This window comes from Hylobates moloch, unplaced genomic scaffold (assembly GCF_009828535.3).
Source record: "Hylobates moloch isolate HMO894 unplaced genomic scaffold, HMol_V3 SCAFFOLD_9, whole genome shotgun sequence".
NCBI lineage: Eukaryota > Metazoa > Chordata > Mammalia > Primates > Hylobatidae > Hylobates > Hylobates moloch.
In genome coordinates this window covers 15,335,150-15,360,860 of record NW_026652284.1, presented here as the reverse complement: position 1 = coordinate 15,360,860, position 25,711 = coordinate 15,335,150, and the positions used below count along the sequence as shown (strand labels likewise).

Genomic DNA, 25,711 nt, shown 5'->3' with positions numbered 1-25,711 from the left:
GAGTGGCTATTTCCATAACAATAAAAACTGCTTCTTACAGAATCCTCAGGCAAAAGAAGTGTTGTGGCTTTTTTCCATTTTTAATTCTTTTAGAGAATTCTCTAGGGTCTCATGTGCTGCCCAGACTGGAGTGCGAGACCATGATCATAGCTCACTGCAGCCTCAAACTCCTGGGCTCATGCAATTCTCCCACCTCAGCCTCGCAAGTAGTTAGGATTCCAAGCACGCACCACCACCACACCCAGCTTTTTTTTTTTTTTTTTTAAAGAAATGGGGTCTAACAGCCAGGTGCCGTGGCTCACGCCTATAATCCCAGCACTTTGGGAGGCCAAGGCGGGCAGATCACTTGAGGTCAGGAGTTCGAGACCAGCCTGGCCAGCATGGTGAAACCCCCTCTACTGAAAAAAATACAAAAATTAGCCAGGTGTGGTAGCAGGTGCCTGTAATCTCAGCTACTGGAAAGGAGGTAGGAGAATCACTTTGACCTGGGAGGCGGAGGTTGCAGTGACCAAGATTGCTCCACTGCACTCCAGCCAGGGCAACAGACTAAGACTGTCTCAAAAAAAAAAAAAAGGAAAGGAAAGAAATGGGTCTTACTATGTTGCCCAGGCTGGTCCCAAACCCCCAGCCTCAAATGATCCTCCCTTCTTGGCCTCTCGAAGTGCTGGGATTACAGGTGTGAGCCACTGCGCCCAGCCTCTTAATTTTACTTTTGCCCTCTGGGTATCTGCACCCCTTTACTACTTAGGGAGATGCTCTGCGGGTAGGTTTGGTGGAAGACAGACAGCAAGGGGCCAGGCTCTCTAGAACGGCTGTATCATGAGACTCCACAAGAGAATTAAGCCCCACACAAAGTGATTCAAGCAACTACTTTCACATCAACCAAAGGATGATGAAAAGACCGTACTACCCTAGAGAACACAGGAGAGAAGGTACCGATTGCCTTAGACAACAGGGTTGCATTTCCTCACTTTGGCCAGCCTCACACCCCAGCCCTGAACTTTCAATCTGGACACTTGGTCAGTGGTGAGAGACGTGGCCGTGAGTCTAGCTATCGCACCTTGAAGAGTTTAGCAGCCACGCGGCCAGAAACACAATCTTTCACATACAATGACAGAAGTAAAAATATTTATTTTATCTTAAAAATCTGGTCCCGCAAAAAGGCCAACACTTTTGTCAGTTCACGGTCTTGACCTTTCAAAGAAGAAATCTTTCAACTGAGAGGTGAGTTAATAAAAGGAATTTGAATGGTGCTTTCAGATTTCTTATAAACCAGTAAACCAAGCAACCCTGGACTTCTAGTTTACTGAGCTCCTTCTAGCCATTCACAGTTCCTGAAGGAGAAAAGAAGTTGTTTGCAGATAAGGCACTTTAGAAACCACCAAAGAGAAAACCTAAGTCTGCCAGGAGCTGCACTGTGAACCAGTGAGCCGAGAGGGCCTTGAGCAGAGTGCCAACTCCCACAGCTCCATGACAACAGCTTCCACCTTCCTGTCCCAACACTGTTCCGTCTGGCTTCCAGCACCCACCTTGGCTCTGTGTTGCCTACCTGGCCTAGAATACGTGGAAACCAGACAACTGGCCAGAGATGAACACTGCTGCCTGAAGCTCAGGGCAGCTGCCCACAGTGAGGAAACCCTTCAGAGGCCCCTGCTGGGGCACGCTGAGGGAGCAGTTCCTTTCGCAAAGATGAGTTAGTGCTGATCAGCACATTAGCAAAGCAAAATATTTAAACATTTTTAAAAGCTGCTAATCCTTCCAGTTTCCCTCCTGATTGTAGCTCAAGCTGCAGCCTCTAAACCTGCTAAAAATCAGGAAGAAACCCCTCCTCTAGAGGGCAGATGAACTGAAGTGGCTACAGCCAGTGTAGGTACGGAAAGCCTCCTGCTGAACTGTGATCATGTGACACCTGTAGACCCTGGGAAGGGCTGATCTGAATCCAGGCAGCAAACTCAACCTATTCTTTTGCTTTGGGGGCTTGTGTTTAATACGGGTCATTGCGATGGAAGAAGTCTCAGAGTCTCTCATGTCAAGAGGACAGATGGGGACAGGGATCCTGGAGCTTTTCTTCTCCTGTGTTCTGGTTGCATACTTGAATCCCAGGAAACAGTGTGACACGGTGCCAATTTACTGCCAAACATACCCAGTTTGTCAACAAAGCCAGACAAGGAGGAGAGGAGAGATTCATGCTCCAAACACCGGCCAGCTGAGGAGGGCTTCGTCCTCCTTCCTTTGGCCCAGACAAGGGAGCGCCTTCCCAGAAGTCATATGAGGAAAAACTGTGCTCAGGTCAGAACTGGACCCAGCCTGTGCCTGGCTGGGTCTGGCTGGAAGTTGATCTGTAGAGAAGACAGGGAAGGGTGGGGGAGTTCAGATCTTTGAAAATACAAAGCAGATAAAAGTTGGTTTCTCTCTGGACAGAAAAAGCTCTAAGAAGCCAGTTCCTAAATGTTCTAGAGCAGCAGTCAGCGAACTTTGGCACAGAGACCAAATCTGGCCCTTGATGTTTTTTTTAAAATAGTTAATGTAACTGTATTTATCAAAGTTTTTTGTTTGTGGTTTTGTTTCTTTTTTTTTTTTTTTTTTTTTGGGACAGGGTCTGTCGCCCAGGCTGGAATGCAGTGGCACACTCAAGGCTAACTGCAGCCTCAACCTCTTGAGCTCAAGCGAGGCTACCTCAGCCTCCCTAGTAGCTGGAACTACATGACTGGTTAATTTTTGTATTTCTTTTAGTAGAGACAGGATTTTGCCATGTTGCCCAGACTGGTCTCGAACTCCTGGCCTCAAGTGATCTGCCTGCTTTGGCCTCCCAAAATGCTGGGATTACAGGCGTGAGCCAACATGCCTGGCCGAAGAGTCTTAACCCCTTTCCCATCTAGAAAAAAAGAGGGCAGCTCACTGCCAGCCCTCATTTAATTTTACATAAACACGCTCTTTGAGGCTGAAGCAAATCTGACTGATTTTCAATGTGAAAATAAAATATAAAAACCGTTCTTGGAGTTATTTCAGAATCATCTGAAGAATCAGAACTGTCTATTTTGGAAAAATCAGACCCTCAAATGAATCTTAGGCTAAAAACTGTTCAAGGATGATGTTAACATCACATGTAAAAATGCTGCATTTTCTAGGATTTGACTTTTTCAGTAATCAATAATTACTGTATTTTGGGCCGGGCATGGTAGTTCATGCCTGTGATCCCAGCACTCTGGGAGGCTGAGGTAGGCAGACTGCTGGATTCCAGGAGTTCCAGACCAGCCTGGGCAACATAGCAAAACCCCACCTCTACTAAAAATACAAAAAATTAGCCGGGTGTGATGGCAATTGCCTGTAGTCCCAGCTACTCAGGAGGCTGAGGGATAATCACCTGAGCCTGGAAGGTCAACGATGCAGTGAGCCGACATCACGCCACTGCACTCCAGCCTAGGCAACCAAAGTGAAACCTTGTCTCAAAAAAAAAAAAAACAAAAAACAAAAAAAACCAGAATTACTATCTTTTGTAAATGGAAATACCACTATTAAAAACAGAATGCTATAAATAGAATGATGTCTTTTGTTCCAAAGCTGATATAGTAGAGTGATGCAAAAATAATATAAAAGCAATACATTTTGTGGCAAAGTTATCTCAGGGTCAACGCTGCAGTCTGAAGTGCCACTGGCAAGTTTTCTCAGGGCAAACAGGAAAAGGGTTACAGTCCTCATTTCATGCCTCTGTTTTTTTGTTTGTTTTATATTTGTTTTTTGAGATGGAGTCTTGCTCTTGTCGCCCAGGCTGGACTACAGTGGCATGATCTCAGCTCACTGCAATCTCCAGGGTTCAAGCAATTCTCGTGCCTCAGCCTCCCAAGTAGCTGGGATTACAGGCGCCGCCCCACCACGCCCAACTAATTTTTGTATATTTAGTAGAGATGGGGTTTGACCATGTTGGCCAGGCTGGTCTTGAACTCCTGACCTCAGGTGATCCACCCGCCTGGGAATCCCAAAGTGCTGGGACTACAGGCATGAACCATCGTGCCCGGCCCATGCCTCTATTTTTGTAAATAAAATTTTACTGGCACACAGCCATGCTGATTCGTTTACATATTATCTGTGGCTGCTTTTGTGCAACAAGAACAGAACCGAGTAGCTAGAACGAAGACCACACGGCCTGAATAGTCTAAACTATTTGCTATCTAGTCCTTTACAGAAAATGTGGCTGGGCACACTGGCTCGTGCCTATAATCCCAGCACCCTGGGAGGCCGAGGCAGGCAGATCGCTTGAGCCCAGGAGTTCAAGACCAGCCTGCACAACATGGCAAAACCCCGTATCTATGAAAAAATACAAAAAATAGCTGGCATGGTGATGTGCACCTGTAGAGCCAGCTACATGGGAAAATTTGGTTGCAGTAAGTCATGACAGTGCCACTGCACTCCAGCCTGGGTGACAGAGAGAGACCCTGTCTCAAAACAAGAAAAGAAAAAGAAAATGTGTGCTGACCCCTGTCCTAGAATCTGTCCATGTAAATAATAGTGCAGTAGGAATTTAGTATCTTTTCACCCTGGCCCCAAGTAAAGTGTTGAGATCTTATGGAGTCAGAGAAGATAAGCCACCTTGCCTCAGGTGTTCTATGAGGATGGGCTGAGGCTGAAGCATGCGTCTAAACTCTCAGTCCACTATTTTGGGGAAGCTGGGGGTAGGGGATGGGGTATAGAAGAAGGAGGTACCGGGGACAAGCCAAAGCACTTGGGAAGGCGGTTTAAAGGCCCACATTTGCAAAGCGTTGCCCCAGGCTACATAACAGTGGAAAGCAGCAAAACCTCCGTGGAAAGAAGTGTGCCACCCAAAGCAGGCACGCTGGGGCTCTGTCCTCTGGCTGGCTTGAAAACATCCAAATCAGGCCAGGCGCGGTGGCTCATGCCTGGAATCCCAGTACTTTGGGAGGCTGAGGCAGGTGGACTCCCTGAGGTCAGGAGTTCGAGACAACCCTGACCAACATGGTGAAACCCCGTCTCTACTAAAAATACAAAAAATTAGCCGGGCATGGTGGCAGGTGCCTGTAATCCCAGCTACTCAGGAGGCTGAGGCAGGAGAATAGCTTGAACCTGGGAGGCAGAGGTTGCAGTGAGCCAAGATCATGCCACTGCACTCCAGCCTGGGCAACAAAAAAAAAAAAGAAAAGAAAACATCCAAATTAAAACTGTTACTCCTAATCCTAACATCAGAAGGCAGGCATGGGGAACAATACCAGGTTTGTAGAGCAACGGCCCTGGCTCCAGCCCCCCACCTCCACCCCCAGAACATGGCCCTCCTTACCCTGTAGATTTGGTAAAGTCTCCCCAGATGTCAGCGGTGGCAGGATTGGGCTGTGGCCAGGGTACAGGAGCACCTCCTATTGATGTTCCCGAGTCTGACCCGTAGGAAGAGAAAAAGGAACAGGGGAGTCAGAGACCTCTCTTTCTGGTTGTTTCCACGACCAAATCGTGAAGACTCAGTGATCAGTCTCATGACACCAGGTAGCTGGGAAAGCCACACCAGACATGCTTTTGGGCAACAAAACACCACTGAGTTGCCACACTTCCAGCATCTTCTCACCAGCCCTTGAGGGCTCTGAAGAAAACGCAGAAAGGTGCATACAAGGTGGAAGGAGGGGTGCCCGTGGGGTGGGTGGTTAGTCTCACGTCATCTATCACGCATACCTGAAGCTGACTTTGTTATCAACCATTTATTTGAAATCTATTTAAAATTTACTATAACCCGTCTCGGCTTCTTGAACAGAGAATGTCCACCAAAACCGCAAGATCATCTTCGTATCAAGCCTGCACTACCATGTCTGGATCAACTGGCTGAGAACACTATGTGCCAGCCACGTGCCAAGTCCCAGGCCCCAAACTGGTTAGGGGTCAGGAAGAGCATTCCGAAGAGCTCACACAGAAGCTCAATCCTATCTCTCCACCAAGGTGGGCAACACCATGGGGCTGCAGTGCCTGCTTTTGTGCTTTTCAGGCACCTCCCCCAGTGCTACCAACCGCCCTTCTGAAGGGCCTGTGTTTGCGACCCTCCGCCTTCGCACTAATTTGCTATTTCTAATCTGCTCTGGGCCAGGAGAACAGATAAAACTAGGGCCCTCAGTGGTTTAGAGTTTTACAGTTCACCAAGTGCTCAAGGCACTTTATCTTCTGTGAACCTAACCCCAGGCCCTAGGGAAAGACAGATCAGGACGAGCCACGTGACTGTGTAGGTCATTTCAGTTTCCATTCTCCTACCTCTAAAATGCTGAAAATAACAGGAACTACTCCATAGGACTGGTGTGAGGATTAAATATCCACGGAATGCTTAGAACAGGTCCAGCATATAGTGGCAATAATATTAATAAAATGAGAGCTAACACTCAGTGAGCACTTAGAATGTTCCAAAAATTGTTCTAAGTGCTATACATAGATCAGCTTATTTGATCCTTACAAGAAACCTGTATTTTAAGTATCATTACTTCCCCTATCCTACAGATGAGAAAAATGAGGCATGGAGAAGTGATTTTCTAAAGATCACAAAACTGGGCTGGGCACACTGGCTCAGCCTGTAATCCCAGCACTTTGGGTGGCCGAAGCGGGTGGATCACCTGAGATCAGGAGTTCGAGACCAGCCTGGCCAACATGGCGAAACCTCCGTCTCTACTAAAAATACAAAAATTAGCCAGGCATGGTGGTGCACGCCTGTAATGCCAGCTACTTGGGAGGCTGAGGCAGGAGAATTGCTTGAACCCAGGAGGCGGAGGTTGTGGTAAGCTGAGATCATGCCACTGCACTCCAGCCTGGGCGACAGAGTGAGACTCCATCTTAAAAATAAATAAGTAGGCCAGGCGCAGTGGCTCATGCCTGTAATCCCAGCACTTTGGGAGGCCAAGGCGGGAGGATCACCTGAGGTCGGGAGTTCAAGACCAGCCTGACCAACAAGGAGAAACCTGGTCTCTGCTAAAACTACAAAATTAGCCAGGAAAGGTGGCGCATGCCTGTAATCCTAGCTACTCGGGAGGCTGAGGCAGGAGAATCACTTGAACCCAGAAAGCAGAGGTTGTGGTAAGCTGAGATTGCTCCATCGCACTCCAGCCTGGGCAACAAGAGTAAAAAAACTCCGTCTCAAAAATAAAAAATAAAAATAAAGATCACAAAGCTGGTAAGCTGAACTTTGAACTCAACCATATTGTTCATCTAGTAAGTTCTTCATAAATGTTGATATTCATGACTTATTATCTGATACCATTTTGCTTGTAGACATGCTAACTGCCTGTCTCAGACACCAGAACACAAGCCCTTGAGAGCTGAAACTGGATGCTATACCTACCGGTGCCTAGAACTCTACCTGGCACACAGCAAGCGTGCCATATTAAAATTAAAATGCTGTTAAAAATGCATCAGCAAGGCCAGGCACGGTGGCTCACGCCTGTAATCCCAGCACTTTGGGAGGCTGAGGTGGGCAGATCACAAGGTCAGGAGATCGAGACCATCCTGGCCAACACAGTGAAACCCTGTCTCTACTAAAAATACAAAACTTAGCTGGGCGTAGTGGTGCGTGCCTGTGATCTCAGCTACTCGGGAGGCTGAAGAAGAAGAATCGCTTGAACCCAGGAGGCAGAGGTTGCAGTGAGCTGAGAACATGCCACTGCTCTCCAGCCTGGGTGACAGAGCAAGACTCCACCTTAAATAAATAAATATCCATCAGCAACCAAGGGAAGGCCTAAGGTAGTAGCTCTCAGACTTTAGTCAACACACAAACAAAAATAGACCTAAAGGCCGGGTGCAGTGGCTCACACCTGTAATCCTAGCACTTTGGGAGGCTGAGGTGGGTGGATCACCTGAGGTCGGGAGTTCAAGACCAGCCTGACCAACATGGAGAAACCCCGTCTCTACTAAAATTACAAAATTAGCTGGGTGTGGAGGCGCATGCCTGTAATCCCAGCTACTTGGGAGGCTGAGGCAAGAGAATCGCTTGAACCCAGGAGGCAGAGGTTGTGGTGAGCCGAGATCATGCCATTGCACTCCAGCCTAGGCAACAAGACCAGAAAAACTCCATCTCAAAAAAAAAAAAAAGACATAAGAATGCAGATTCCTGCCCCCATCCCCCAGCGATGCCAAGGCAAATGGTCCTATGACCCCACTCTGAGAAATAACGCTTAAAGAACAGTTCCTGGTATCGGGCAGGGGCTCTCTGACTGCCCCTCCTGCCACTCTCCAGGTTGGAGTATTCCCCACAAGGCTGAAGTCTGAAGCTTCACCTCTAGATAGGGCAGCCGATGTTGGGGAGGCTTAGGAATCAGGAAAGCAAGAAGGCTTCCTGCCTGCAAGCTGGGGAGAGCTGTGTGCAGAAGGCAGGCTGGTGACAATCGCCCAGCCCGAGAAAGGCCAGGATCATCAAGCTGGGCTGGGCAGGGTGAGGAGGTAGAGGCAAAGGGCTGACACCCCAGCGTGGTACAGAGGCTGACACTAGACACTCGCTTCTGGAATCCCGGAGTCTCCTAAGGGTTCCTCAGCACAAGCTGCCGGGGCAAATGCTCTCAGCTTCCCACACCCGAGGTGCTCATTCCAAACGAAATCTCATTTCCCACCACTCACCTTGGGCACATATTATGCTGTACCCATCTCCCTAAATACACCAGGTGTCTAAAAGTCTGGGCCTCATTCATGTTCTTCTCTCTGCCTGGAATGCCAACCTCTATCTCCTTCCTTCAAGGTCCAGATCAATGTCACCTCTTTCATGAAACCTCCCCAGATCACACCAGCTGATGGTGAGTCTAGGCCCTACACATTTGGTCTCTGTGCTGTGACTCATCTCTCTCACTACACGTGAGCAGAGACTGTGTCTCCATTACCCACTCACTCAGTACCCACTAGGCAGACACTGGGAACCAGGAACCAACATGTTCGTGATTTCACAGTAACAAGTCGCAGCCCCGGCCTCTCAGGGGAGGGCAGACGCCCTAAAGGCCCAAGTAGGAGGAGCCCCTACCCAGCATGTGCAGAAGCAGCTTTGGGTGCCCGCCTTCTTCTTTGACACGGACAGGTACTACATGACGAATCCATGTGTGTAATGGGGGGGGAAACCATGGCGCCCGGCTGCCAGTGAGAAGAGGAGCCCACAGGTACTGATCCAGCAGTCACCCCCTGAGCACTAACCTGAACTGGGAGCAACTGCTGGCTGGACGAGGGATCCCCCTACAGCCAACTGCTCCCCAGGGGGAGGGATCAGGGTGGAGGTTTTCCCCCCTGGGGGAGGGGGAAGCAGGCTCAGCCCTCCTGTGCTGGCAGGCCGGGCTCGGGGATTCCCAGCTGCTCCTTCCTTCTTCTTCATGTTCTAAAGAGGGAAGAGGAATGCAAATCAGCCTGTTCTGCTGGAGTCCCAATGCTACCAGAAAACCCCACAAGGAGGGCCAAGGTGACCCCAGACCCCCAACATCTGTGTAACCAAAAGATGGTCCTACCTAGCACCTCCATTGCTATGCGCTATACTTAGTGCATCATCATTCTGAATCTATCACAAATAAGGTCCATTTTAAAACCCAGCACCCCCACTTCATTCATCAGGGAAATGCAGATCAAAGCTATAATAATATACCATTACACACTCACCAGAATGGCTAAAATGTAGATTCTCAAGTATTGACTATGATATGAAGTAACTATTCATGCGCTGCTGGTTGAAGTGTAAACTGGTAAAACTACTTTGAAAAATTATTTGAAAGGATCTATAAAGCTCAACATAGGAACTTAAACTTATGACTCCGCAATTCCACTCCTAGATATAAACCAACAGAAATCATACACATATGCACCAAAAGACATGAACTCAAACATCTACAGCAGCACTATTTGTAATCGCCCCAAAATGGAAACTACCCAAATGTCCATCATCAGTAAAACATAAATAAATTGGGTGAATTCTCACAATGGTACATGCCACAACGAGAATGAACAAACTACACGCAACACCGTGGATGACTCTCACAAAAATTACGTTGAGTAAAAGAAAGAAATCATTCCAAAACAGGATTAGGTGTATGATTCAATTAATGAAAGTTAAGAACAAACAAAACCTAGGGTATGTGAAGTCAGGATGGGGTTACTCAGGGTAGTTACTGGGAGGGGCCAGGAGAGGTGTTTCCAGAGTGCTGACAATCTTTTGCATCTTGAGCAAGGTGCAAGTTTATAAATTGGGTTTTTTGTTTTGTTTTTTGAGCCAGAGTTTCGCTCTTGTTGCCCAGGCTGGAGTACAATGGCTCGATCTCGGCTCACTGCAACCTCCGCCTCCCAGGTAAAAGCAATTCTCCTGCCTCAGCCTCCCGAGTAGCTGGGATTACAGCCATGGGCCACCATGCCCGGCTAATTTTGTATTTTTAGTAGAGACGGGGTTTGTCCATGTTGGTCAGGCTGGTCTTGGACTCCCAACCTCAGGTGATCCGCCCGCCTCGGCCTCCCAAAGTGCTGGGATTACAGGCATGAGCCACCACTCCCAGCCTATAGATTTTTAAAATTTCACTGAGTTCTGCATTTATGATTTGTACACTGTTTTACATGCATATTATACTTCAAGAAAATGCTTAAAAAAAAATTGAGCACCAAGCATGAGCCAGAAACCAGCACAAGTTACACAGATGAAGATAATGTGTTCCCTACTTGTAAGGAAAGCAGCAGCTTAATAAAATAATAAGTCCAGCCCTGAAGTCAAAAGACCTCAGTGTGAGCACAGCTGTGCCAGTTATTTCTAGCTCTGTGACCCTGGGCAAGTCCCCAACCCTCCCTAAGCCTCCATTTCCTCATCTCATGGAGGAAAGGAAGAGGATGTTTAATTCACATGAGAAATGCCTAAAAACACTACCTGGCCCACAGCTGATGCTCATTAAATGTTAGTTTCCTCCAAACAAGAGAAAGAATCACATCCCAACCAGTCCACTGGATTGGACTTGCACTTCTCTCATAAGGGCCAGCTGGCCAACTTCAAGGATCCCAAATCATCACCAGCACGAAGCAGAAAAGAGGAGAAAGAGATGGTAAGTAAAGAGGAAAAGCATTATTTTAGAGTTACAAAGCTTCTTCAAAAAACACATCCATCTCAACACAGTATTCCTAGCAAAAACAAAAACCAATCCACTTGGTCCTTGGGTCCCCGCAATCATGACTCTGACCTCATCTCCCCTCTCCACCCTTGCAGCCAGGTAAAAGCCAACTTTAGGCCGGGCACGGTGGCTCACGCCTGTAATCCCAGCACTTTGGGAGGCCGAGGCGGGTGGATCACAAGGTCAGGAGTTCAAGACCAGCCTGGCCAAGATGGTGAAACCCTGTCTCTACTAAAAAATACAAAAAAATTAGCTGGGCGTGGTGGCGGGCGCCTGTAATCCCAGCTACTCGGAGGCTGAGGCAGAGAATTGCTTGAACCCAGGAGGCGGATGTTGCAGTGAGCTGAGATCATGCCACTGCACTCCAGCTGGGACACAGAGCAAGACTCTGTCTCAAAAAAAAAAAAATAAATAAAAAATAAAAAAAATAAAAAAATAAAAGCCAACTTTAGGCAACCCAGCCCAGCCCAGCCCAGCCCAGCCCAACCTGTTCCTATGAACAGGAGCTGACGGGGGGAAGCCAGAGGCAGAGCAGTTCAGAACGAAGACATAGGAGCCAGGACAACACCATCAGCAGAAGCTGCCCAGGACTCCCAGCGCCCACCTCAACGCCTTCCTGCCAGAACTCTCCCAAATCTTCCTTATTCAAGACACAGCCTGGGATGAGCACACAGGTCCCTCCTGATGCACTCTAATAGCTAGGACAGAAACACCACCTCTGGCAGCAAATGACTGATGCTCCTTCTCAGTTCAGAGGCTTTGCACCTGCTGTTCCTCTGTGTGAACCACTCTTTGATCACTCTTCCCTTGCCTACAGGTCCCTTCTTCCAGGAAGCCTTCCTTGGTTCCCACGACTATGGGCTGCACACCCTTCCTCTAGGAGCCCATGGCACCCAGGGCATCCCTTAGTCATGGAACCTTTCCTGCCATATTGTAATCACATTTTTACCTGCCTGTCTCAGCTCAACTCTGAGCTCCACGAGACGAGAGGTCTCTCGTTCACCCCTGGTGCAGGACCTGGCACAAGGCAGATGCTCACTAAACATCTGCTGAACTGAAAGAGCTGAACCGTAAGAAGAGCGATGGGCTCTGGGCTGTGTGGCCACAAGTATCACGTGACCACAGCCACCACAGCCAAGCAAGGGTAGAACTCACTGCGATGTTGAGCTTGATGGTCTGGCCCTCCTTGAAGCCCAGGTCCAATTTAGGGCCTTGGTCTGGGTTCTGGGCTTGTTTTGCAAATTCACACTGCTGTTTCACCCACCTGGGGAGAGAACATGAGGAAAAAGGTGAGGAAGGAAGAGACCAGCTGCCCTGCAATCACTGGCTCACTTCACTACTGCCTGCCATCAGTCCAGGCTGAGCCTCGTAGTGAGACGGGGTGGTAGAAAGAGTGCAGGCTTGGAAGTGAGGCCTGAATTCAAATCCTGCTCTGACACTTAAGTAGCTGCATGCACATTGGTTTCCTCATCAGCAAAATATGCCCACAATTCTATAGGTCTTCAAGATGGCTATGAGTTCGGCAAGATCACTTACGTAGAGGGTCCTAACACTGTCTGTAGGACACGTGAGCACTGCCCTTCCCTCTACAGCATAAGATGCGGTCTCTACACACCCTCAAACACTCAGAAGGTAGACGGGGGGGACAAGACAGATACCCAGAAGTACAGGGCAACACAAAGGTCCCCCACCCTCCATAGCACACCACCCAGCAGCACCGGTAAGGGAAGAGCCAGAGGCGCCCACATGAGTGGCCGGACACAGCCCACTCACTGGCAGCCTGAGTTCGAGCCCTGCAGATGGAGAAGGACTTCCTGCCCTGTCTCTGAGCTTCAGAAAAGGACATCAGGGCATCTGCTGGGTGCCCTGGGAATCCAAGCACCATTGATTACATGGAGGAGCAGGCCCAGAAAGGCCACAGGAGCCTGATGAGGACTCTTGCTGCTCAGGGGACTGGTAAGGGAAGACAGGTGGCAGGTCCGAAGGCTGGGATGGTAGAGATGGGCCTCGGGTAAAAGAGAAGGCTTTAGAGCAGAGATGAACATTGGCAGAGCAGAGAGGTGGCTTGCCCTGGGTTCTCCTGAGTCTCTGCTGCCAGACAAATCACGCACAAATACTTGCGTATCCTAACCTGGGAAATCATTCTGTCCAGGGAAAGAAGGGAGGGGCATGAGCATGTGTCTCCCAGAACCACTCACTTGAAATGGTCCTGCAATGCAACATTGAAGTCAAAGGCATCACCTCGGTCCCCGAAGCCAATTCCAATAAACGCCCGTCGCCCTGGGGGACAACACATGATCAATCCCACCTTCCAAAGGCAGAAAAAACCTTTCCCAGAGGAGGAAGCATCAGGACCCATGCCTACCGTTTCCATCTTCAATGCGGATCACGAAGTACCTGCTGGAATCTGTCACACTCTCCACAGCTGTGCCAGGAAACTGATCCACCGGGGCCTGAGCAAAGAGCTCCCCTGAAAGCACAGTTTAGGCCGAGCGCTGAGCCCTGAGCCCCTTTCCAGCCAAGTGTTTCTACCACACTACTGGGCCTTTAGCCCACAAGGCATTTCTAGCCAGCTGAGACAGATTGGCAAACCTTACTGTGGGATTCAAATCAAATCCATTCTTGCTAAAGGGAAGACACAGAAAATATAACCAAAGAAAGGCTTAAGTCAGAGAGAGCTTACAGGTCAAATCTAGCTCACAGTTTAGTAGTCCGCCTGGCTTTTCTTAAAATTAAGCTCTATTCATGCTGAGCCTCCAAGCCCACCTGAGAATAAGCTGGAGCTGCTAGCCCATCCATTCCATCTGCTTTACCCACTTATATTACCTGAACCGCGTGTCCTAGAACAGGTGAGCCCTGGTCTAGGTAATCACACCTGCTGAAGAGGCCTAGCACCTGAGGCAGGACTATAAGAGGAGCCAATGAGCCCCGAGGAAGGAAGGGAGAAGTTTTCACACCCATAGGGAATCTGAAGCAAGCTGATTTAATTCAATCTGAGACAGGGCAAGCATGACTAGCTTTAAAAGGAGCCCTTGTGAAACACATCACCTTGTCAACTACAGCACTCGACAGGTGCGGCACAACATAAAATTTCCACGAGCATTTATGACTGGCATCAGTTTTTTGCATGTGCTGACGTCTGTTGTTGCTTTTAGTATTTTTTGTTTTTTAGAAACAGGGTCATGGAGTGGGTGTGGTCCCAGCACTTTGGGAGGCTGAGGTGGGGTGCATTGCTTGAGCCCAGGAATTTGATTTATACCTTTTTTTTTTTTCCCCCTGAGATAGAGTCTCCCTCTGTTGCCCAGGCTGGAGTGCAATGGCACGATCTTGGCTCACTGCAACCTCCGCCTCCCAGGTTCAAGTGATTCTCCTGCCTCAGCCTCCCAAGTAGCTGGGATTACAGGCATGCACCACCACGCCCAGCTAATTTTTGTATTTTTAGTAGAGACAGTGTTTCACCATGTTGGCCAGGCTGGTCTTGAACTCCTGACCTCAGGTGATCTGCCTGCCTCGGCCTCCCAAAGTGCTGGGATTACAGGTGTGAGCCACTGCATCCAGCCCAGCCCAGCCCAGGAATCTGAGACTAGCACGAGCAAGATGGTGAAACCTGGTCTCTACAAAAAATATAAAAATAAGCCAGGCATGGTGGCATGCACATTCAGTTCCAGCTCCCTGGGAGGCTGAGGCAGGAGGATCCCTGACCCCAGGAGTTGGAGGCTGCAGTGAGCTGAGACTGTGCCACTGCACTCCAGCCAAGGTAACAAGAAAAAAAAAAAAAGAAAAAGAAAAACAGGGTCATACTCTGTTGCTCAGATTGAAGTGCAGTGTGCAGTGCATCATAGCTCACTGCAGCCTCGAACTCCTGGGCTCAAGTAATCTTCTGGCTTCAGCCTCTCACATAGTTGGGAATACAGGCACATGCCACCATGCCCACTCAATTTCTTTTGTTAGAGATAGGGTCTTGATATGTTGCCCAGGCTGGTCTCTAACTCCTGGTCTCAAGCGATCCTCCCACCTTGGCCTCCCAAAGCCCTGGGATTATAAGCGTGAGTCACCACACCTGACTGGTGCTTTAAGTATTTAACCAAATATCTTCTACTGAATCCTGTGGTTTAGAGATAACTTTGTTTTTTGGGTTTGTTTTTTTTTTTCCAAGACGGAGTTTCACTCTTGTTGCCCAGGCTGGAGTGCAACGGCAGGATCTCGGCTCACTGCAACCTCCACCTCCCAGGTTCAAGCGATTCTCCTGCCTCAACCTCCTGAATAGCTGGGTTTACAGGCATGCACCACCACGCCCGGCTAATTTTGTATTTTTAGTAGAGGCGAGGTTTCTCCGTGTTGGTCAGGCTAGTCTCGAACTCCTGACCTCAGGTGATCTGCCCGCATTGGCCTCCCAAAGTGCTGGGATTACAGGCAGTGAGCCACCGTGCCCGGACTTTTTTTTTTTTCTTTTTGTTTTCTTTTTGAGACCGTCTTGCTCTGTCACCCAGGCTGGAGTGCAATGGCGCAATCTCGGCTCACTGCAATCTCTGCCTCCTTGGTTCAAGTGATTCTTGTGCCTCAGCCTCCCAAGTAGCTGGGATCACAGGTGTGCACCACCACGCCTCGCTAATTTTTGTATTTTTATTAGAGACAGGGTTTTGTCATATTACCCAGGCTGCTCTGGAATTCCTGAGCTCAAGCGATCCACCTGTCTTGGCCTCCTAAAGTGCTGGGATTACAGGCATGAGCTAGCACACCCAGGCAAGAGGTAATTTTGTAATTAAGGCTGAACTGATTCAAAACCAACAGCCCTAGAGTCTGTGGTTTCTTGTCAATTTATCTGCCTTGTGTTCCAACCTCACCAAGATGCCTTCAGCCTACAGCAGTAGTTCTCAATCAGGGGTGATTTTGCTCCCCTGTCCCCAGGAGACATCTGGCAATGTCTAGAGATAATTTTGATTGTCACAGCTTGGGAGGTGCTACTGGCATCTGCTAGACAGAGGCCAAGAATGCTGTGAAATGTCCTCACTAGGCTCCACAGCTCTCTAAAACAAAGACTCATCTGGCCCCAGGTGTCAACAGTGCTGAAGCTGAGAAAGCCTGGCCTAGAGTGATATGCTCATTACCTCATGGGAAAGTAAGAGACTAACATGACCCAAGCATGACCTTGAGCTAAGAGCACCTTGGGGTGGGTCCCACAGGCGAGGCTCAGCCCTAGGCAGTGGCTGTTACATTAGGGAGTCATGTTAAAGTCACAGCTGGCTGGGGCACAGTGGCTCACACCTGCAACCCCAACACTTTGGGAGGCCGAGGCGGGCGGATCACGAGGTCAGGAGTTCAAGAACAGCCTGGCCAATATGGTGAAACCCCATCTCTACTAAAAATACAAAAAAAATTAGCTGGGTGTGGTGGTGGGCGCCTGTAATCCCAGCTACTCGGGAGGCTGAGGCAGAGAATTGCTTGAACCCGTGAGGCAGAGGCTGCGGTGAGCCGAGATCGTGCCACTGCACTCTCAGCCTGGGTGACACAGCAAGACTCTGTCTAAAAAAAATGATTTTTTTTTTTTTTAATAAAGTCGCAGTTACCAAATTCCCCAGAGAACAAGAGGTGTTACCATTCTCTTATGACACTATCTGGGGTGTCCCACAATTCTCCAGCTAAAAGTCTCTGGTCTGGCCATGGCAGCTGCCTCTTCAAACTCCTCTGCCGCCAGTACCCAAGTTCCCGAAGAACACACCAATGCTTTGGGTTGCCTCGCAGTCCATAAAGCATTAGAGAAATATCTGCTCACTTCCTATTCTCCAACAATCTTATGAAGGAGGAACTAAAACGATCCCCATTTCAACAAGGAGGCCAAGGCCCCAGAGGTCATGTGGCTCACCCCACATCCAGCAGCTCAGGCAGAACATAGTTCTGAGAAGAGGCAGCCAGTTCTGTCTCTAAACTTTTGCACTTTCTCTTCTGCTCTACAAAGGAAAATCTCTACATAGAAAAAATAAGTGACCGAATATTGTGGCACCTGACTGAGCAGACACTGTGTCCGACCCCACTCGGGGTCTCGGCTAGGGGATTCCAGGTGCACTGCCCTCCACAGCTCACCCAGAGGCACAGGTGGCCCAGGACTTGTGAAGTTTCCCCCAAGACGATCTCTGCCAGCTGACCCCAACACAACCCAGCTTGGCTTGTCCTCTCACTACAGAAAGAGCTGAGTAGGACAGTTTCCAGCTTCTTCGGTTAATGGGTGTGGTCAGCTCTGGGAGTTACCGCTGCATTGATAAACAATTCCTCAGTAGGAAGCAGAGCCCAGCAGCAGAGGGCTGTGCATCCTCACCCGCCTGTCTTCAAGGCCACTTCCAGGGCTTCCTACTTCCTACCAGGACCAAGCTGTGGTCTCCTCTCCTTGGCCTCCACATTTTCCTGAGGACTCCTAAAAGGAACTGGTGTTTGACATAAAATACTCGTTTTTACACCTGGAGACAGTACTTTCTACAACTAAGGTGGGGGAATGGTACAGCTTAAAGGTACACACACGTCTCTGATTTTTCAGGACAGGTTCCCATGACCCCTGAGCAGCCTGGCCAGACCAGGCCACCTCTCCCTTCATAAAGTGGGAATGCGGCCCCTCAGCTCGGTGCAGCCTCCCTTGCGGTTACCTGACGTCCTGTCCTCCAGCTTGATGTAGGCCATCTGCCCCTTTGCAGTGATCCTCAGCCGGCCACTCCACGATGGCTGGTCCAGCTGCCACTCCGCGGCCCTAAGGGGACAAACACCACTGAACCTCTGCCAGAGGCTCCTGCTGTGTGACCCCAATGCTGGGAATGGAAAGGGCTGCTTATTCTAGCCCAACAGTTGGCAAACATTTTCTGTGAAGAGTCAGACAGTAAGTATCTTTGGCTCTGCAGGCCACACAGCCTGTCACAACAAGGCAGCTCTGCTGCTGTAGGGTAAAAGCAGTATAGAACATGCACGTGGTGATGCTTTAGGTATCTTAACTGAGCATTTTCTACTGAGCACAGCTGTATTTCAATCAAAGTGTAGACACTGAAATCTGAAATTCATATAATGTTTCCAGTATGAAATATTCTCCTTTAAAAAATTTCCAAACCATATAAAAAATGTAAAAACTATTCTTAGGTGTGAACCATAAAAAAACACAGTGGGTTGTCACTTGGTGACCCCCTCTCTAGACCACAGTGTCCTCCTCCACGTAGGACTTCCAGTTTCCTTTCTATAGAAGCAGCAGCTGCAGGGGCCTGATTCTGTTTCTGACACTGCTTGACTGCAGTGGTCAGGGCAACCATTTGAGACCAGTGAGACTATCTTGAAAGAAAAAGACAGCACGGAGCAACCACCAGAAGAGAAAAGGAGAACAACAGTACATGTGAGAAAAGTGAATGGGTGCTTAGGAAGAAACCCAGGAAACCATGAACCTACAGCAATGCCTCTTTTGGCTCTAATTTGTTCGAGACGGGGTCTCACTCTGTCACCCAGGCTGAAGTGCAGTGGCGCAACCAAAGCTCACTGAAGCCTCAACCTCCTGAGCTCAAGAGATCCTCCCACCTCAGCCTCCTGAGTAGCTGGGACTACGGGTGTGTACCAACACACCAGGCCAATTAAAAATAAAAGTATAGAGATAGGGTCTCACTATGTTGCCCAGGCTGGTCCTGAAGTCTTGGGCTCAAGGGATCCTTCCACCTAGGCTTCCCAAAGTGTTGGGATGACAGGCATGAGCCACCACAGCCAGCTGTTTTGACTCTTTTAAAGCATTAACTTCACATTTTAGTTCTGAGGAAAGGTCAGTTAAATCCCCAAATAGCAAGAACAGCAGGTGTTTCCAGGAGGCTTTTCTTAGAAGTCCCCATGCCAGTTCTCAAGAACCCTGGCCGCGGCTGTCTTGAGGGCTGCACAAATGCAGATTCTCAATTCACAAATCAGCAGACCCAGTTCCTGTTCCTCTTACCAGGCCTGAGATTCAGGCTAAGGAGAGCTCCAAGACTTAAATGCAGGCACTGGTAGTTTCCTCTAAGCTAAACCAGCCAGCCCTGACAATTCATAACCTCACTCTCTGGGGCACCAAGAGGAACCAAATCCATCCTACTAAAGACCCAATAGGGGGCCGGGCGTGGTGGTTCATGCCTGTAATCCCAGCACTTTGGGAGGCCGAGGCGAGTGGATCACCTGAGGTCGGGAGTTCGAGACAAGCCTCACCAACATGAGAAACCTCGTCTCTACTAAAAACACAAAATTAGTCGGGTGTGGTGGTGTATGACTGTAATCCCAGCTACTCGGGAGGCTGAGGCAGGAGAATCGCTTGAATCTGGGAGGTGGAGGTTGCAGTGAGCCGAGATCGCACCATTGCACTCTAGACCGGACAACGAGAGGGAAACTGTCTCAAAAAAAAAAAAAAAAAGACCCAACAGGGGATGGGGCTAGACGACCATCGGTGGTTTGATGGTCCAACTACAGTTTGATGACAGAAAACAAATGTATTTTGGTAACTGTTTTTGTTTTTATACTATTTTAAAATACGTCATGAATGTAATGTTCACTAACAACATCTTTTCACCCATAAGATCAGCTATGGAAAGTAACAAGAGGATATGTGGATGCTCCATCATTCTTGGGGTGCAGGCCAATCCTGTATTTCAAAAACTTGGACAACCATCGCCTTTAAGAGCCACCCAGGCCCCCGCAAATACAAGCACTCAACACCACCACTCAGTGGCACAAAATAGCCATAGGCCAGCTTGTCTGTATGAAGTGTATCTTTTTTTCTTTTAATATTTTTCGTCGTTTTGATAGATAACGCATACAAAGGGTAGTAAAACGCAAACAGCACTAAAGGGAAAGGAAGTCTCCTTCCAAGGGCAGTTCCCCTCCCCTATGGCAGTTTCCTGTGTTCCCTTGCAGAGATACTCTGTATGTTTACAAGCGTGTGTGTTTATTCGTCTCAGGTAGAGATCAGAGAAATATAGATGGGGTCCTCCCAAGTGCTCCAGGCTGTGATCAAGGGTGAAATTCGTGCGAAGGGATCTGGGTAGGAAGGGGTCCCCGGGCTTCGACCGTCAGCTTAAAGCTCCCCGGGACCGGTCCTTTCAGCAGGCTCTGGGCTCCCTCCCCTCCTCTCGGGGATTTCCGTCTGTGATAGGGCACCTCCCCGCTTAAGGCTTTTCAAGGATCCCTTCAAGGCCACCGGTTAGCGCTAAAAGAGAAGTGTCTGTGACATCACCATCCCCGACCAAGTTTAGGGTACCCGGCAGCCCACCGGGGTCCCTAAGCGCTAGATACGGTTTAACGCCCTTCCCGCCGCCAGGAGTCCCGTGCGTCGTACTGAGACGGGCGAAACTCTAGGTCCGCCTCCCTGCTCGGGCCTGGAACTGGAAGAAGCAGCAGCATTAGCTCCCAATCGCCCCAAAACTGGCCAGGGCTGTCCTCGGTTCCCGCAGTGGGTGTGTCCGCGTGGCGGAGAAAGGGTTAAATTGGAGCTAGCCTGGTCTGGCGGCGGGGAGTCACCTGTAGCCACGGTTGGTAGCCCGGGGAGGGATGCGGTAGACGTGGACGTCAGGCTTGACACAGAGCACCGACTCGTACCCGCTCTCCTCCATCGCGACGCCTGGAGCCCACCAGACTTCCGGCTCCTTCCACCGTTCCTCTGTCGGACGGACGGAAGCGGCGCGACTCTGTGACCAGGTTTCGGCTAGAGCGGCAGCTCGCGGGCCTCAGCACCGCCTCGTTTGTGCGCCCTCTGCTGGAAACCCGGCTCAAGACACGTGGCGGGCGACCTCCGGAGGCTTTTCCCCTCCCTCCAGACACCCTCGGACGGCAGAGAAAGCGCCCTGCGCCCGCCATGGACGAACCCCTCCGTAACCCGTCGTCTGGGTGTGGATCATCCCCATCGCTTCAGTTCTTAGGCCTGGGGCCCATTTGGCCGAGAGGCAAAGCTGTAACCCACCCTGCAGCATCTCTGTCTTCCAGCCTTTGCCTCGGCGCCTCCTCTGCCTGAATATCCTTACCTTTCCTGACTATTAGGCTCAGCTGGCACCTGACCCACCAGACTAAGTAGATGCCATTACCCTACCACCCTCCATGTTTCCCCTAGGGGAACCCACTTATGTGCTCAGGGCGCCGTGTGGCCAAACCTCAACAACGAGTTGTATTCAAAGAAGTAAAGTTTAGTAACACAAGTAATTTAAGAAGAATTCCAGGCCAGGCTTGGTAGCTCACGCCTGTAATCCCAGCACTTTGGGAGGCTGAGGCGGGCGGATCACCTGAGGTCAGGAGTTCGAGACCAGCCTGGCCAACATGGTGAAACCCCCGTCTCTACTAAAAATACAAAAATTAGCCGGGCTCGGTGGCGTGTGTCTGTAGTCTTAGCTACTTGGGAGGCTGAGACACTAGAATCGCTTGAACCCGGGATGTGGATGTTGCGGTGAGCTGAAATTGTGCCACTGCACCTCAACTTGGGTGACAGAGTGGGACTCTGTCTCAAAAAAAAAAAAAGAAGAATCCCAGTCTTAACTTCTATTTCTCCCGGAATATTCTAGGAGATACAATGTCTACCCTAGCCAAATTCTCAAAATCCCTCCTTCCCTACCATTCTCTCATTCATTCTGCTAGTTGAGTGCCTGCAATGTGCCAGCCCCTATGTGGGGTGCAGCTGATCCCAAATCTCTGACTCACTGAATACCCCAAACTTTCCCCACCCCTTCTTTCCTTTTCTCTCTCACTCTCCTTCTCCTTTTTACTCTTTTTTTTTTTTTTTTGAGACAAAGTCTCACTCTGTCGCCCAGGCTGGAGTGCAGTGGTGCAATCTCAGTTCACTGCAACCTCCACCTCCCGGGTTCAAGCAATTCTTCTGCCTCAGCCTCCCGAGTAGCTGGGATTACAGGCGCCCACCACCACGCCTGGCTAGTTTTTGTATTTTTTTGGTAGAGACAGGGGTTTCACCAGATTGGCCAAGCTGATCTTGAACTCCTGACCTCAAATGATCTGCCGACTTCGGCCTCCCAAGTGCTGGGATTACAGGCGTGAGCCACTGCACCCAGCCATTTCTACTCGTTTTTTATAAGCTCTTTATTATAGGATTGATCTAACCACTTACATTTGTATTGTAAAATATACATAACATAAAATTTACCATTTTAAGTGTGCAGTGCTGTGAAATTAAGTACATTCACAATATTGTGCAACTATACCATGCTTTCCAGAACTTTTCATCATCCCAAACAGAAACTCCACACCCATTAGCAATAACTTCCCATTTCCTTCTGCTCCATCCCTTAGTAGCCTCTGTTCCACTTTCTGTCTCTATGAATTTGCCTTTTCTAGATACCTCTTATAAGTGGAATCATACAATATTGGGCTTTTGTGTCTCTTATTTCACTTAGCATCGAGTTTTCAAGGTTCATTCATGTAGCATGGATCAGAATTTCATTCCTTTTAATGGAGGGATAATATTCCATTGCATGTATATACCATATTTTGTTTATCCATTCATCTGTCAACAATTGGGATGTTATCACCTTTTGGTACTGGGAATTGGGCTACTACGAGCATTGGTGTTCAAACACTTGTTCAAGTCCTGTTTTCCATTTTCTTGAGTGTATACATAGGAGTGAAACTGCTGAGTTATACAATAATGCTATGTTTAGTGGTTTTGTTTTGTTTGAAACAGCATCTCACTCTGTTGCCCAGGCTGGAGTGCCTTGGCATGATCACGGCTCACTGCAGCCTCAACCTCCCAGGCTCAAGTGATCCTCCCAACTCAGCCTCACAAGTAGCTGGGACTACAGGTGTGAACCACCATGTCCAGCCTTGTTCAGCTTTTTGAGGAGCCTCCAAACTGTCTTCCACAGCAGCAGCACCATTTACATTCACAAGGGTTTCAATTTCTTCACATTTTTGCAAATATTGGTTATTTTTCTTTTCCTTTTTTTTTTTTTTTTTTTGAGACAGGGTCTCTCTCTTTCTCTCTCTCTCTGTCACCCCACACCGGAGTGCAATGGTGCAATCATCGCTCACTGCAGCCTCAAACTCCCAGGCTCAAGGGATCCTCCTGCCTCAACCTTTTGAGTAGCTGAGCCTAAAGGCACACACCACCCTATCCTGCTAATTTTCTTACTTTTTGTAGAGACGGCGGTCTTGCTGTGTTGCCCAGGCTGGTCTTGAATTCCTGTCTTCAAGAGATCCTCCTGCCTCAGCCTTCCAAAGTGCTAGGATTACAGGCATGAGCCACCATACCTGGCCTTATTTTCCAATTTTTTTGGGGGGGGACTAAGTCTCACTCTATCACCCAGGCTGGAAGGCAATGGCATGATCTCGGCTCACTGCAACTTCTGCCTCCCAGGTTCAAGCGATTCTTGTGCCTCAGCCTCCCAGGTAGCTGGGATTACAGGCATGCGCCACCATGCCTGGCTAATTTTTGTATTTTTAGTAGAGACGGGGTTTCACCATGTTGGCCAGGCTGGTCTAGAACTCCTGACCTCAAGTGATCCACCCGCCTCAGCCTCCCAAAGTGCTGGGATTACAGGTGTGAGCCACCGCACCCGGCCATTCAGAGCACTTTCAGTTCTGTTCAGTCTAACAAAGACAGGCATCGAGCACATACCCTATGCCAGGTGCTGAGTACTGGGGTCACTGAGATGCGGCCAATCCAGCTCCTACCATCCTGGAGCTCACAGACTGGAGGAGACAGAGAGAAAAGCAGTCATTGGCAACGCAGAATGAAAGGTATTATAATGAAGCAAATTTACAGGGGGCTGTGGGAGCAAAGAAAAGAAACTCCACACAGTCTGGGGACAGTCAGGGAAGGCTTTCTGGGAGAGAGTACCCTGGCACAATAATCACTGTGAGGTTGGCAAGGCAACGATTGTTATCTTCATTGTGTAATGGGGGCACCTGAACCAGTGACAAGCTGGGGGAAATGACACTCTCCAGTAGTTGGAGGTCACACAGCCCCTTGCCTTATTCTCAAACCCTAACCACATGGCTGGACATACCTGAAATGCATTCCTAAACCTCTGCTGTTGAGAATAATTGGACCTGCCATCTATTCCCAGTTTAACTGCCCTGTATACCAAACAAATCCAATTCAAGCCAACAGGCAAAGTATAGACTCAGACAGAGTCCATCCTGTGTGCGAGGCGGTGAGCAGGGGTGGAAAATCTCACTATGACTCACCCAGCTGATTTCTGGTAGGTGCAGGGCCAAGGTGGGGTGTGAGGTGAACAAGCTTTCCCTGACAGCCTCCAGCCATATATATGATACGTCACTTATATTTCTCTGCTGTATTTTCCTGCTATCATAGATATTTCCAAGAGAAATTCTCCCATTTTTCAGATGAGGAAACCACTTATAAAAGGGGCACTCAATACCCAAAGAATTTTGAGAAAGAACAAAGTTGGAGGACTCACACTTCCTGATTTCAAAACTTTTATTTATTTATTTATTTATTTATTTATTTATTTATTTATTTATTTATTTTTCCATAGGTTATTGTGGTACAGGTGGTATTTGGCTACATGACTAAGGTTTTTTCGTTTTGTTTTGTTTTGTTTTTTGGTTACATTAGTAAATTTTTTTTTGAGACAGAGTCTTGCTCTGTTGCCCAGGCTGGCGTGTAGTGGTGCAATCTCTGCTCACTGCAACCTCTATGTCCCCGGTTCAAGCGGTTCTCCTGCCTCAGCCTCCTGAGTACCTAGAATTACAGGCATGCACCACCATGCCCAGCTAATTTTTGTATTTTTAGTAGAAACAGGGTTTCACCATGTTAGCCAGGGTGATCTCAAACTCCTGACCTCAAGTGATCTGCCCCCCTTGGCCTCCCAAAGTGCTGGGATCACAGGCGTGAGCCACCTTGCCCTGCATGAGTAGGTTCTTTAGTGGTGATTTGTAAGACTTTGGTCCACCCATCACCTGAGCAGTATACACTGCACCCTATCTGTAGTTTTTTTTTTTTTTTTTTTTTTTGAGACAGTCTTACCCTGTCATCTAGGCTAGAGTACAATGGTGCAATCTCGGCTCACTGCAACCCTCCACCTCCCAGGTTCAAGCAATTCTCCTGCCTCAGCGTCCTGAGTAGCTGGGATTACAGGCCTGTGCCACCATGCCTGGCTAATTTTGTATTTTTAGTAGAGATGGGGTTTCTCCATGTTGGTCAGGCTGGTCTCAAACTCCTGACCTCAGGTGATCTGCCCACCTCGGCCTCCCAAAGTGCTGGGATTACAGGCATGCACCACCACACCCAGCTAATTTTTTGTATCTTTAGTAGAGATGGGGTTTCACCTTGTTGGCCAGGCTGGTCTCAAACCCCTGACCTCGTGATCCGCCCGCCTCAGCCTCCCAAAGTGCTAGGATTACAGGTGTGAGCCACTGCACCCAGACAATAAATTGGACTTTTACAAAAATTTAAAACTTTTGTGCTTCAAAAGACAAAAAGGTGAAAGTGTAATCCACATAATGGGAGAAAATTTTTGCAAATCATATATATGATTCGGGACATGTATCTAGAATTTATAAAGAACATTTATCATGCAATAATAAAAAGACAACCCAATATAAATGGACACAGGCAGGCTGGGTGCTGTGACTCATGCCTGTAATTCCAGCACCTTGGGAGGCTGAAATGGGAAGATCACCTGAGCCCAGGA

At 48.8% G+C, this 25,711-nt stretch overlaps 1 protein-coding gene across 5 annotated transcripts; it reads right to left on the bottom strand.

The window, feature by feature from the left end:
- Window positions 1-1,111: 1,111 nt before the first annotated feature.
- Window positions 1,112-23,877, bottom strand: NECAP2 (NECAP endocytosis associated 2). 5 transcript variants are annotated; one of them, XM_058444128.1, is made up of 8 exons: window positions 23,671-23,877; window positions 17,717-17,817; window positions 13,447-13,551; window positions 13,280-13,361; window positions 12,237-12,345; window positions 9,145-9,322; window positions 5,291-5,384; window positions 1,112-2,339 (listed from the first exon to the last, which is right to left on the bottom strand). In XM_058444128.1, the coding sequence occupies exons 2-8, from the start codon at window positions 17,748-17,750 to the stop codon at window positions 2,291-2,293; spliced, it is 651 nt and encodes a 216-aa protein (XP_058300111.1). In that variant the 5' UTR covers window positions 17,751-17,817; window positions 23,671-23,877; the 3' UTR covers window positions 1,112-2,290. The 5 variants fall into 5 exon arrangements, with proteins under 5 accessions (XP_058300111.1, XP_058300110.1, XP_032614937.1 ...); XM_058444127.1 differs by lacking the exon at window positions 23,671-23,877 and adding an exon at window positions 23,185-23,386; XM_032759046.2 differs by lacking the exon at window positions 23,671-23,877 and adding an exon at window positions 20,577-20,734.
- Window positions 23,878-25,711: the final 1,834 nt, after the last annotated feature.

Excerpts from the sequence above, each read along its gene's own strand:
- NECAP2 (XM_058444127.1), bottom strand. The coding sequence starts at position 23,291 with ATGCCTGTAATCCTAGCACTTTGGAAGGCTGAGGCAGGAGGATCTCTT. Across the intron at positions 17,818-23,184 it reads GACCGCCGTCTCTACAAAAA|GGCCGCGGAGTGGCAGCTGG; the intron begins GTAAGAAAATTA and ends TTGTCCCCTTAG. Across the intron at positions 9,323-12,236 it reads CCATCAAGCTCAACATCGCA|AACATGAAGAAGAAGGAAGG; the intron begins GTGAGTTCTACC and ends TTCCCTCTTTAG.